This window comes from Felis catus, chromosome A2 (assembly GCF_018350175.1).
Source record: "Felis catus isolate Fca126 chromosome A2, F.catus_Fca126_mat1.0, whole genome shotgun sequence".
Lineage (NCBI taxonomy): Eukaryota > Metazoa > Chordata > Mammalia > Carnivora > Felidae > Felis > Felis catus.
Window position 1 is genome coordinate 164,090,385 of NC_058369.1, and position 14,281 is coordinate 164,104,665.

Sequence of the window (14,281 nt, forward strand, 5' to 3'; positions counted from 1 at the left end):
AATCAAGCTAAAACACAAAGCATTGTCAACACATCAGAAAACATTTCTGCTTTACCCAATCGTTATCACTGACAACAGGTACCCTGAAGATCAAGTTGGAAGGTAACGGGATATTTTTTTTAAAATAATAATGTCCACTTAATATGCTTTACAATGGAAGCAAGGATTTGGATCCAGCTGACAATCTTAATTTGGCTCTTTGGGAGAAAACAATTCACCACCTGAACTGTGGACCTTATAAAATATCCTAACAATCCCTTGCGAAGTTCATGTTTCAAAAGCTCCTTAAAGGTGTCTAGATATGTCTCTTTCAAGATACAGTCTTGACTAAACCTAACACAAAGAGAGATTATTGTGGAAGAGACTGAGGCACACTGATGCAACCTCAAACAGCAGTAGTCTTTCAAAGAGATAAAAGAATTTTAAAGTGAAATGAATTAACCATGCTCCTAAAATAACCGATTTCAATCTTCAATATCCTGGTTCTACCAACTAGCTTATGAGAAAACTCCACATCCTATCTCAAGACATAATAGGAAATCACTATAAAAACAAAGCTGTGTATTAGTTGTGCAAGTATTAATATGTGTTTTCTGCAACAGAAAATCTTTATTAACCTACGACAACAAAAGTAAGGTTTGGGTATTGTGTTTAACAACAGGACACATGGGAGGTTTGGTAAATACCACGTAAGGCGCTCTTTCCTGCGAGCTCGCTTTTCTCCACAGCTTGGCAATCTGCTTCACTCTCGTCGTCCAGTCTGCAACAGAAAAGCATGGTCCACACGTTTATGGAGCTGCGGTCAGGACGCATCGCCACGTGGTGCGGACAGTTCAACTTATTCTGGCTGTGTGTTCATGAGTGAGTAATTCTTTGTACAGCACAAAGTTCCGGGCGGGCAGTAGGCCAAATGAGGATTTGCTGAATGTAGTATGGCCTTATTAAGATTCACTTGTAGACTGGGGGAGTTTTTAAATTGAAGGGGCTAACCAGCTGAGAAAATGTTAAGCCAAACATAATACCTTCTCTCAACCATGTAAGATGCTTCAAGAACCAAAGCTAAAAGTTTCGTAAAACATCAGTCCTCCAGAGAAGTCTCTCAATCGGACCAAAAGGAGGTAATCGTAATTATACATAAGCACCTCACCAGCGTTCGTGCACAACAAAGACATGCAAAACCAATCATTCCAAGCCATTGCTATGAAACTTACAGTGTTGGGACAGTAAACAAAATGAAAGATGGGCGAAATCAACAGTGGTAAAAGTAGAAACGATGTTTTTAAAAAGCTTCAAAACCCAAGGAAAATGGAAATCAAGTGACAGGTCAACAGCCTTAACATAGTATTTCATGAGGTTCTAGAATCACACAGTAAAACTATTAAAGCATTGAAGAGAATTACTTAAAAAAACCGTAGCTCTGATCTAAGGATAGTTTTTCATTGACACAAAGCAACTCAACAGAACCAGATATGCTCATCTGTCAACAGCAAATCAAAGTGTGACCAGTAGTACTTGAAAAAGAGTAGGTATATTCCTTTAACAGACAACCCTGCACTGAGCCACTGATTTTTGTCGTTGTTGGATAAGGTAGCGTTTATTTCTATCAAGATGTTTCTAGACATCTATGGAATCTTTTCACTGTACACAGTCATACAAGATGAAAACTGGTGTTGATACGTGGACTTCCTACCACAGTCACCGATGGAAACCACCGGCAGGCAGGGCAGCATGACCTACTCAGGGCGGTGGGTAACACAGAGAGCCACACTAGGTGTGAATTACCAGGGAATTCCTCCTTCAGGCTGGGGAAATTGATGTTTGTGTAGAGAACAGGTGCTACTGTTGCCATTTCACCCAGAGCCTCCTCCTTCTCCCATTTCAGCGTGCTTCTCTGGGCATTTGACATTGTATCGTTCTCTCCCTCCACCGTGGGAGCGGATGACGTCCAAGAGCTGTTAGGATCACTTGCCATCGGATGAAATGCTGGATTTTTATCCCTGGCAGATAATAAATAACTTTACTTTGTAAATATAAAATTACCTTCTAAAGACTGTGGGCAAGCACAAGTTCATTAAACCCTCTTGTTACAAAAGAGCTACAATGTTAGATCATCTGCAGCAAAGATCCTGATATACGAACGTACGCCTAGTGCACAAGAACTTAAAACAGACTAGCATTTATACAACAAAAATTAATGTTATTTAAGTTTCCATGGAAAATGAAGGCTTCCAATACCTGGTATCAGTGTAAGGGGATTGTGCTACAGTAGAGAAAGTTCCCAATCCACTTCCAGGAGGCAAAGAATTATGTGGGAGGTGAGGATTGGGTCCAATAAGGCCATTCATGAGTGGCATCCGCGAAAACACATCTTCAAAAGAAGAAAACACCACTTCAGTTTGCATATTACTCATAAATAATTTTAAAGAGCAGCTTATTTATAAATAACATGTCTAAAGAAAAACTTCTAGCACTATTTAAAAGTAGGATTTGTTTCAATATTAAACTAAAATATTGCGTAAAGAATGACTTTCGGTTATATTTTGCAATATGGTCCCTGTACTTCTGTTTACTTCATCATGGTATACTGAAAATGGCATGTTTTGGAGTCTGAGAGCTTAACTGGGCTACCTGTTAGAAGCTTAATTTTGCTTCCTGTCGGAAGGGACTCAATCACTATTCCTGTAACGTGAAGGTGTTCCCTACTGTCACAGACACAACGTACGTGGGGTTCTCAGCACACCGCCTGTATGCAGTTCACTATTCAATACGTATTAGCTCCACAAAAAGGACTCTCCCAGCAAATGCTCCTACATTTTATTAAATAGTCTTTCTCTTCTTCACTCAAAATTTACAAGCAAATGCTTCCTTACATTTTACTCTTGTTCCTGTTGATACAAAAAACCATCTATGATTAAATTGGTACTTGTTCTAAAATTATTTGGAACAAGCAATATTTCATCTACCATTATCAAATAGATGATTATTGCTAAAAATACGTACATTCTGTTTGGGACCTAATTTTCATTACTGGCTTGCCTTTCTGCCCCCAAACACATTTTAACTCTCATCCCACCTTACGCACAAGCTTCAAATACCTGTCTTCTTTCCAAACAGCCAGTAGGCAAACCATAAAGACCCTTGCTCTCCTAAAGCATGTAACTCCAACCTTGACTATGATCTACTGTTCCGAACAATTTAGGAATTAGCCAACTGTCCTTATCTGAGCAGTTTTCTGTACCTTCAAAAACCTCCTCCCAAATTAGAGACATACTCTGAAATAATAAACACAAGGCCTCTGTTGCAACAGCCAGGACAACACTAGGAGATCCACTTCACCCATCACCCATCACCCATACAAATGAAAATACAGTGACAGAGTTGGCTAATACTTGGCCCGGCTGGTATAATGGTAGAGTACTACTAACAATCACTTTGCCATACCATTAGAAAAAGGAATAACCAAGAACAGTGTCTCACCCACATGTTTTACACTGCACGATGTCCTTTCACCTACCAGACCCTCTGACTAGAACAACACTCTACTATACAGAGTTCCAGGTCCTATGTGTGAGGATACTGAGGCTGGTCACCTGCAGGTTTTCAGGACTTTGTCTCCAGAACCTCCTAAGAACTATCTGACTCCCCAGTTAGGGCTTGTTCTCTTACATGGCAGAGCTAGGCCCACTGGATCAGAACTCCACAGCGACAAGTGTTCCAGTATATCTATATTCATGCCAAGGATATGATTAAGGAACAACGTTTCTGCTTTTATTCAAAGGAGAATGCCACCTCTATTTTCAACTTCACTGAAAAGTAGGTTCCATTAAGGGATATGAGATTTCACTGAAAAATGTCAACCATCTTGGGGCGCCTGGGGTGGCTCAGTGGGTTAGGCGTCCGACTTCAGCTCAGGTCATGATCTCGCGGTTCATGAGTTCGAGCCCCATGTCGGGCTCTGTGCTGACAGCTCGGAGCCTGGAGCCTGCTTCGGATTCTGTGTCCCCCCTCTCTCTCTGCCCCTCCCCTGCTTGCTCTCTCTCTCCTCTCTCTCAAAACTGAATATTTGAAAAAGAAAAATGTCAAAACGTCTTTCATGTAATTAGCATAAACAAAAGTTTCTTTACTGGTAATGAGAATGTGACCCATGTCTGTCATCACTATCTTAAGCACAACATGGCCATATTGAAACTTTTCATAATAATAATAGCTTATCAAGCCCTTCGTTATATGCAAGCACTGTTCTGAAAGCTTTACACATATTAACTCTTTGATCCTCATAATAACCCTAGGAGCCTAGGGTTATTACAGGTAGCACCAGGGAAGCAAAGACCTAGAAGTTAAATAACTTGTTCGAGGACACATAAATGCAAAGCATTTCTCATTATTGTTATTTTAATTAAGAAGTATCTCTTTTTCTCTCAAATCTACCATACCCCCCCAACCTGATCATCCCAGTTTATAAGCGTAACCTCTTTCAAGGAATGAATCATGGTAACAATTGAAAAGCCACTTCACTTCACCTTCAGTGAAAGTGATTTCAAGTTACTCTATCTCAATCTTCTCGAAATCTCCCTTCTCCATTTTCTGACCTTCTGGATTACTGTCCACACGTTACACTCTGGCACCCTTTCTTACCCTCCCATCGAAGTTACCCCACTGAGGATTACCAACAATCTTAGTGTCCAATGGAACGTCTTTCAGGCACTCATCCTACCTGACATTGTAACTTGTCTCTAACAATCCTCATTTCTAAGATTCTATGCTTCTCACTCAGTCTACGTCACTGTTTTATTTTTTCACTTTCACCTAATCCTTGAAAAGGAAAAGGGAAAGGAACACGTAATTGCACGTGTACTACAAGCCAGGTGAGTTAAGCATGTGACTGGTCACGTTTAATTGAAGAGTTCTTCGAGATTCTGTGTGCTATGGCAATACATCCTCTTCAGAAACCTCAGCCTTCCCACAACTTCAGCTAGTGTCACTCCACGTGCAATTCCTCGATTTTCACCTATAGCCTCGAACAGCTGCGAGTCAGTCCGCCTAGAAGTCAGAACAACGTGTGTGTCCCATTTCTAACTAACAATGGTCTAAAACTAAATTTGTCACGCCTCCACTACCACCCTCTGCCACACACACACACACACGCACGCAGCCGGTCTTCGCTGTTCTGGGCTTCTAGTTTATAGCCTGATTACCTGTAGGCAAACCTGGCTCCCATACAGTCTAATTCGGTTTGCGTTCCACGTTTCCTTGTGCCTCACATCCATTCAGTAGCAGACTCCTACTTATTCTGACATCACTATCACTCATATCCCTTTCTTCTTTTCAATTAGCATTGCAGATATATTTCCCTGGAACCCAAGTTTTCACTTAGTTCCAACCACAATAAACTCATCAGTACAACCCTCGTGTCAAATTCATTTCCAATACTGACGTCAGAGCTACCCTGCCAAAACCTGTAACCCATCAGGTCACGTCACTGGTGTGAGACCTCTGAGCAACCTGGAGAAGAAAAGGCAACTGGCACAGCCTGTCTCACAGCCGCCTACATGCAATCTAGACCCAACATGCATTTTCTGCTTTTGCTCCTTAAATGCTGCCCACTTACCGCTTCTCCTCCGCTCTGGAAAACGTTCACATTGCCATTACTGAACATCTATGTGTCACTCTGTATGTTACCTGATCATGCTTTAAATTACAATTATTACTCTTTGAGACATGACTGTCAAAATCTTAGCCACTCTTAAAGCTCTACCTGAATTCTGGTCTACTATAACTCAGCTGTATACCTCAAAGTCCATATACTGGGATTAAAAACTCTGGACGGGGCGGGGGGAGGGGGGACCATTAATCTTTGTATTACACATAAGCAACCAACAAAACAAACAAAGGCATCCCCTCAAAACCTTTCAAAAATGAGCCTATACTGTTAAAAGCATTTAAATAATGACGGTAAGATCTTTTCTTTAAAAATGCATCCTTAACTGATTTGATTTCTAAAATACAGACTTTGCATTTCAGAAAACATGGAGATGGTTTTTTTTTTTTAATAAGTTGAGAAGAGAAATATTGAAGTGTTGCATTTCCAATCATTAAGAAAGCACATGGGAACAATTAAGACAAGAAGCACTTGTGATGAGTCTGTTTTATCTAAATGTAAATCACATGTTTAGTCTAGCAAAAATCAAGGTAAACTTATGTTTAGAGGCTAAACTAGCAGTAACTAAAATATTTTAATTATGTGCATTATGGCATTTTGCATGTATGCACAAAATTGGCAGTAAAAATATTACATTATTTGCACGTTTCAGCACTTATACAAAAACAGTGTAACAGTTTATAAAAGTATCATTAAATTACTCAATTCAGTATATCATCATGAAGCAGGGAAAACAAGATCTAGAGAACTGACCCTATGCTCAAACCACCACAGACACATGCCAACACAGGACTCCAAACGACCCCCCACGGGAGACTCCCACACCTGCCACACCATCTCTTCCCCTCACTCTACAAATGTTAAATCTAGGCTATCCAATTTCAGCTCTCCAGAAACATGGAGAAATCCAACCCTTAAGTCTTATGTGGAAACTAGTTGCAAGCAGGTCGAAGAAAACAGATCAAAGTAGGCAGATTTGTACAAAATGAGAAATCTGGGGGCACGTGGGTGGCTCAGTCGGTTAAGTGTCTGACTCTCGACTTCGGCTCAAGTCATGATCTCACAGTTCAGGAGACTGAGCCCCAGGTCAGGCTCTTTGTTCACAGTGCAGAGCCTGCTTGGGATTCTCTTTCTCCTTCCCTGCCTGCCCCTCCTTAACTCTCTCAAAATAAATAAATAAACTTAAAAAAAAAATGTGAAGTTGACAGTAGAGAAAGGTCAAAGATTTACTCTCAACGGATGTGCTGAACACATGTTCTGTGGCGAGCTCCATAGAGATGAGGACAGATATGGCCCTAGCCTTCAGACAGTTCACAATCTAAAGGGAAAACCGTAATTACCCAAACAAATATCTATGTTTGTGCCACACACTGCAGTGAAAAGCACGGGGCTGGGTGAGGAGGTGGAGATTTGCTAACCGCTGAGGAAATGACAGTGAAAGCGGGACCGGGTCAGTGAGCACAAGGCAGCCAGGTGGAGGGCCATTCTCCAAACGTGTGTGCAGGAAGGGCTAGGCAAACAGGAGCCCAGCTGGGGAAGGGAAGCAGGCAGGTACTCCTCCCCCACGGCCCCTATGGTGAGAAAAAGAATTCTGCTCTCAAAGTGGGTCACAGATTGCCAGAGAAGTTCAGGGAGGTAGGGGTGTGGCTGAGATCAATTCAGATTATTTTCCCATCACCACAGAGGAGGGTTTTCTCCTATTGGTTCCTAGCCATTGTTTCTAAGGGTCGAGGCCGATCTGCTTTAGAAACGCACACACGCTGCAGAACCGTACTTACGGAACTTTTCTAGAGGTGACATACCCTGGCTGTGTATGGGCAGCAGCTGAGGTGCAGGCGGTGGGGGAGGCTGTGCTAGCGGGGTCGGCTGGGCGGTCGCAGGACTAAGCACAGCGGTGAACAAGTCTTCAACATCCTTCCCTCCAAGCTCTGTGAGACAGAATTGTAGCGGTAATGAGATGAAGAGACTACCGAGCCAAAGCACCTGGAATGCCATTGTCAGAAACTCGAAATACAGAACACAAATACCTGGAATTTTATATAACTTTCCAAGAATTGCTCCTAGGATAAAATAAAGAAATAGAAACATTAACAACTACCATTTCAACATACGGATACAAAATAGCATTTGACACAGAAATGATCAGAACAGAAGTTAAATTATAAAGAAGCATGCAGAAATCTTTGAAAATCATATTTACTCATGTCTTTTAGAAAGCCTAGATGTAGGGCAAATATTTTACCATCTGTGACCATTTTGTCTAGCTCAGGACTGAGGATTCCATCTAGCTGCTCTTCACTTAGTGGTCGTGAACTGGGATTGACACTTGGCTGAGGCAAAGACGATGCATCATCAGCGACAGGACCAATATCTATGCCGGCTGGAGGGGCAGAGTGAGTAGATTAAAAGCGAATCCTGAATAGTCACGTAAAATGCATGACACTGTTTACTGGCATTAATGCACGACAATATGATTAAAACGGAGCAATGAAAAGTTTGCAATTCTAAACTAATCAGGATTCTTGTATCAATCTGAATAGTCACATCAGGAAAAATCAGGCACGATGTATTTGTAAACTTAGGTGCCATTTAAAGTTATATTTTCATCGAAGAAAACACATCTCCTGAGGAACACAAGAACACTCCTGAGTCTGAACGTCCACAAAAAATAAGCACCACATTATTGCTTTGGAATCTACAAGAAGATTGAATATACAGTATTCAATATACAGCCAACTGCTTTAACTTGGAAAATAGTGGTTTCAGATGTATAGCTCAACTATCATATGTAGTGTAGGACACAGGAGGGATAGATCTCATGTAATGAAATGCTCTAAAATTCTCAATGGTTAGTAAACTTTATCCTTTTGTGAGTAATTTCAACTACAGACCATGTTTTGGAGATATTCTGTAGTCACAAAACAAGACACTGCTTATGTTCCTAAAATAACGGGCTTTGTTGCGTATAAATTGGTTTTTAGGCAAAAGTCACATTTAAAAGTGGTCTATCATCTACTTTATCACGCTCTCTCAATACTGCTGCCATTAAAAACTAAAATGTAGTCTGCTCTTCTTTGATCCTACATTAGGAATTAACTCTCTAACATGTGGGTAATATTATAAATTACATATTAACAAGAATAAACTCATCCATTAACAAAACAAAACAAAACAAAACAAAAAACAAAAGAGGAGCTGCTGGTAAAGTCATCCACAGCACAGCACAGCTGCACCATGCTTCAGCTGCACGCACAGAGGGAAAGCAAGGATGGGTTAGTGACAAATTAGCACTCTAGCAACACGCATGCACCTACAGGCTGTTTCAGCTGAAATCACTATAAAAAAGAAGACTACTTCTAGTCAGCCGTCATCCATTACTCAGTTTCTTACCAAATGGAAAAGGTGAGCTCTCAACCTGGAAAGTGCATAAATCAAGACCTACAAGACCCAAACCAAATAAAATGGATGATTACCACGGGACCGGGAAGTGAGGGGCAATGCAAACAAAAGAAGAAACAAGATACAGCAGGACTGTAGGGCAACAAGCCTTAAGTTTGATGCAATTAGAAAGACAACAGAAATTAACTTGCTATTTCCTCTCCTAAAGCAGAAAAGCTGAGGTAGATCAAATAAAATGATGAGTTCTTTGACAAAGCCAAAACAAACGTTTTTTTCAGTTTCAGAGAAAAGACTAAACTTGTTCCACACACACATATACCTCTCATCGTATCATAAAACAGACACTAGACAAATATAGACATATATACCTGAATGATCAACTGATTTTGCAAGGTCATCTGAAATTATTCCAAGAATGTCATCATCTGTGTTTAAGACTTCAGAAATATCAGCTAAGGGGTCATCAGTCGTACCTAAGCATAGCAAGTATATTTTTAAAGTCTCAATATTGTCCTAGACATTACATTCTAAAACACCCTCACTCATTCAACCACTCACTAAATATCTAGACTACACAGAAGCTAAGTGCTAGAATCATAAAAAGTTAAGATTATTACTTCTAAAATAAGGAATTTTTCAAAGACAGCACACGCCAATGTTTTGAATAACAAAACATTAAAAATTAAGACTTTTTTGTTTTGTGACTAATGTATATCAACAATAAAATAAAACTTAAAATAAATAAATGCAATAAAAGTGAAACAGAATGCTATAACAAAGCAAAAAAATGCATTAAGAAAGTAGCATCTCTAAAAGTGACATTAGAAAATAAAACACAGAAGATAAATAAAATATGAAAGTCAAACCCATTACTTAGAAGTTTCTTGTGAAGTATAGTAGGTACGATATAGTTCGATGCCTGCTTCCAACTCTGATCTTAATACTGATTAATCGTTCACTTATCCCAAAAATGTCAGTACCCACAGAATTATGTCGATGGACTATGTTAAAAGGCATTGTTCCAGCCACCGGGAATTCAGAATAACCAAAACAAAGTGCATGCCTACTTGACTTTCACAGAAGGAGTTAATAAATAAATGGTATCAGTATAAATGCTATGAAGAGAACAAGAAGGAAAAAGGATAAGAATAAGATGTGGAGGTGACAAACTATTAGATAAAGTAGTCAGGGAAGACCTTTTAAAGGACATGACCAAGGGTAAATATAAACGGAATAAGGGAGTGATACGCAGGAAGACAGAGCGAATACTCCAGGCAGAGGGAAAAACAGATGGAAAGACTGGATCAGGAAGGGTTTTGCCAAGTGTGGCCAGTGTGGTTGACTGTAGTAATGGAGAGCAGGAGTGATAGGAAATGAAAAAGGCAGCAAAGTGAGATTATGTATGGTTTATAAGTCATGGTGAAGACTGAGCTTTAGTCCACAATATAAAGAACGGGAAGTTGGTCGAAGGCTGATGGCTGGCAGGGCACAGGACTGACTCTTACAGGGAAAGTGCCGGCTGCCTGGGGGTGGGGGGAGCGCCAGCAGCATGGGAAGTCTAGGTGAGAAGTGGTGATGCGGGCACCAGAGCCGCAGGGAGAGGGGAGATAGGACATGGCTGACTTTGGGATACATTTTGAAGGCAGAGACAAGTTTGTGGATGGTATCAGGTGTGTGGTGTGAGATAATGAAGAGTGGAGGAGTTCTCCAAAGGCCTCTGGACTCATCAGTAAGACAATCGATTAGCTTTAATAATTACATCAGTCATTTAAGTTAAGGTACATCTGAATGTTTTAATCCAGGTCAGCTATGTTTTTACTTTAAAAAGGGGGGAGGGCCCATAAAAAATGGTAAGATTCTAGAGCAAATATCCCTGTAAGACACAAATAGTCTTGTCCCACTGAACAAACACTTGTCAAATAGAATTCATACATACAGAAGATTATAATCTTTCAAAATGAAAACCTGTGTAAATGAAATGCCCAAATATTTGTTAAGTGTTTAGAGAAATAAGCTTACTTCAATAGTGTATTCTCTAGACATTTGAAGGAAAATTCAAGTGGATAATTCATTTAGGGATCGTGTGTGTGTGTGTGTTAAACCAACGGAATTCTACTACATAAATTACAAGTAACATTTTTTTAAACCACGTTTTCAAAGTTCACCCCACTTGACAAAAGGAATTTTCTATCCTACCAACACATCATTAGAACTGATGGAATGGACTACACTGAACGAAACCCAACAACAACAAGCCGCTATGACTAGTTAAGTTGCCCATTAGACCGTCAAGAGTCGTCCAACTGCGGAGAATGTCCGTGTCGTCTGAGTTCCAGAGTGGGTTCTACTCCAGCCCTCCACACTTTGGCTTCGTCACCCAACCATTCTCAGCGGCTTCGTGAACTTATCCATGTTTTCTCCTGCTACAATATGCCTTCTGCCCAGCATCAGTTCTCTTCCTCATAAAAACTCAAGTGCAAGTAACTTCTATCTAAATGGATTTTCATAGTAAGATACCCTTTGAAGGGTCTACAGGTCTTTCATTATGTATTTTAACAATACATAGACATGGATAAGAGCAGCTAGGTACTGTAAACAACAGAATTAAAATGATCTGCCAAGATTAAACAAATAAAAAGCATGGCCTTCAGGTCACTCCTTTAACTTCACTGTTGCTCACAATAAGGAAGATTGGACATCCTGTATGCGTACAAGGGGGTTGGTAAGATTGCTTCTAATCATTTCAAGAAATTAAAAGACTGCATGTCAACTAGGGTAATGCCAGGTTAATGGAACTGTAACTACTTAATATATCAAAAGTCATCTTTCAGTAAAAGGTCACCTTAAGATTACTTTCAAAATTGAGTTATAAAATTTACTGAGTAAAAACTCTAATGGCAAAAAGGAAGCTTGTCAGAAAAACATTAATTTATAACTGATAGATAAAAATCTGGAAGTGGGGTTCTATGATCACAACTCCCACATGCTGAACTACTTAAGCTTCTAGATCTTTGTTGACATTAACAGTACTTTATAAATGTTATTTCTCATACCTTTTTCTGCTTCTCAATAGTCCCCATAGTCACTCTACCTAGGGTAGGGGTTGTCAATACAGGGGACATTTGGCAACATTTCTGATCATCACGACATCATAAGGACAGAGGTGCTAAGTGTCCCACGGGGCACCACAGCGCCACCCTCCAACAAAGACTTCTCTGGCCCAAACAGTAGTTAAGTGTCAGTAGTAAGAAACTGTGATGTAACACAACATACTCCACCGTATTAACACAGTCTGTCAGCCAGTTCCTGACTACAGCATTCTTTTGTTTTCCTCTTTTGAATTTCTTACGGCTATGAAATTAACAAAAATCTACCTAATTTAAGTCAAAGACTGTTACATTTATTACTCCTCAACTATGGCAAAATCACACACCTCTGTACATTATCCGCAGCATGTTATAAACTGAATATTTTCCTTTGCAACTCTTGATTTTGGTGGTAGTTACACAGATAAATGTCTTTACCAAATCTTCTAGACCTGTCCACTTAAAATAGTTGCATTTACTGAATGCAAATTATACTTCCATGAGGCTGATTTTTAAAATGCTTACGAGGCCAAACTAAAGCAATTCACAGGTTTAATTACAAGGAATACGAATTCCATATGGTAAAGAACACATCTGCAAATTATTCCACATACCGTGGGTTCCAGGTTTTGCTGGAGTTGATGATGAACTAAGCAGTGGATCTAAGGAAGGATCCAAGAAATTTGTGTTCATGTTTGTTTTATATGAAAGTTGAGCCGTATCTTCTGATAGATTATCTAAACTTAGCTTGTTTTGTCTACTTGTATCTAGAAGATCTTTTCCAAAGAAAGCTTCCTAGGTAAAGATAAGCACATACGAAAATGACTTAGTTATAAAGTTCTAAGAGGGTTAACAGGTAATTCTGCTGTTTTGACAAGAAGGCAGAACTAACACAAAAACTTGGTATTCAAGAATACAGAAACTGAACATAGAAATATATAAACAATTTAGAAATAACCTGTCAATTCTTTTATATAGATTTCCCCTTATTTTTAAACAAATTTTTATAGTTTTACTAGAGACAAAATTATGCATATAAAACCACACAATTGTACTGAGATACAATAATCCAATAATTCCAGATTTGGCTACAATTAAATTTAAAAATTGATAAATTTATAATACCATTGGCACCTTCATTCATATTACAAGAAAAACTAAAGCTTCATAAATATTATTAATACTTATAGATTACTTGCAGAGAATAGCACAACGGTTTGATCTATAGCTTTAATATTTACATACTTCAGGTAGATTTAGTAACCTCATATTGACTCACATAACCACATTAAAGACTTAACATGCTATAAATCTGAAAGAGGGTTTTTATACTCATTTGAAACATAGTATGTGCACAAAATTTACTGCTGTTAAAGGCTTTTGGCTTTTCATTCACTTACTCATATTAACATTTCTCCGTTTCAATGTACTTCCACTAATCTAGAGACTAGTGTTTCAAGCTGTGTTCCTTACAATGCAAGGACCTCTCCAAAACTTCTCAAGGATCAATAAAGAGGACAAAAGGAAGCCCTTGGAACTCCGCCCCCCCCCACCCCCCTCCACTTCACTTCAACCCAACAATTCCGCTTTAGTCTATTTTCTGTAAGGTGGTCTGTCTGGAAAAGGGATCCTTTGTAGGGGCCAATTTTGAAGAAAATCAACATTTAACACACTCTTGCAAAAGATACATATACAGGAAAAGGCTCGCTGCAGCATTTTTTATAGTACCACAGGAGGAAACAGCTTCAATTGGTCTGTCAAAAGGCATAGGACTAAATAAATTACAGACACCCAAACTATAAAACACATCAACATTTTAAAAGGACATAGAGCTATGCTATCAAAGAAAAGCTCTGAAATACAGAATTAAAAGAAAACAAGTTGAATGATATGTCCAGCAAAACATAAAATACAAACTAAGATTACTTTCACTCATAATTTAATAATAAATTAAGAGGTTCTGAAAGGATAAATAACAAACTGTTAACAATGCTAACTTCTGAAAGGGGATGGGGAAGGAGCTATTTGTGAAACCTGATCAAGGTGATGATGTATTTGAAATTTTCACATTTTTTAAATGAACAAGCTGTTTCAGTATGAAAAAGACATTTGAGGGGCGCCTGGGTGGCTCAGTCGG

At 39.3% G+C, this 14,281-nt stretch overlaps 1 protein-coding gene across 23 annotated transcripts in view; it reads right to left on the reverse strand.

The window, feature by feature from the left end:
• Positions 1-14,281, reverse strand: part of KMT2C (lysine methyltransferase 2C) — a 285,648-nt gene that overhangs the window by 45,940 nt on the left and 225,427 nt on the right. For 17 of the 23 annotated variants that reach the window (XM_023250762.2, XM_023250761.2, XM_045053043.1 and 14 more), the window contains 9 exons: positions 12,759-12,939; positions 9,427-9,531; positions 9,050-9,097; positions 7,902-8,039; positions 7,687-7,719; positions 7,438-7,587; positions 2,236-2,368; positions 1,783-1,997; positions 687-760 (listed from right to left, as the gene is read on the reverse strand). In XM_023250762.2, the coding sequence (XP_023106530.2) occupies positions 687-760; positions 1,783-1,997; positions 2,236-2,368; positions 7,438-7,587; positions 7,687-7,719; positions 7,902-8,039; positions 9,050-9,097; positions 9,427-9,531; positions 12,759-12,939 (1,077 nt within the window). The remainder of the gene's footprint in view (positions 1-686; positions 761-1,782; positions 1,998-2,235; positions 2,369-7,437; positions 7,588-7,686; positions 7,720-7,901; positions 8,040-9,049; positions 9,098-9,426; positions 9,532-12,758; positions 12,940-14,281) is intronic. The other 6 variants (XM_023250775.2, XM_045053060.1, XM_045053053.1 and 3 more) reach the window with 2 other exon arrangements.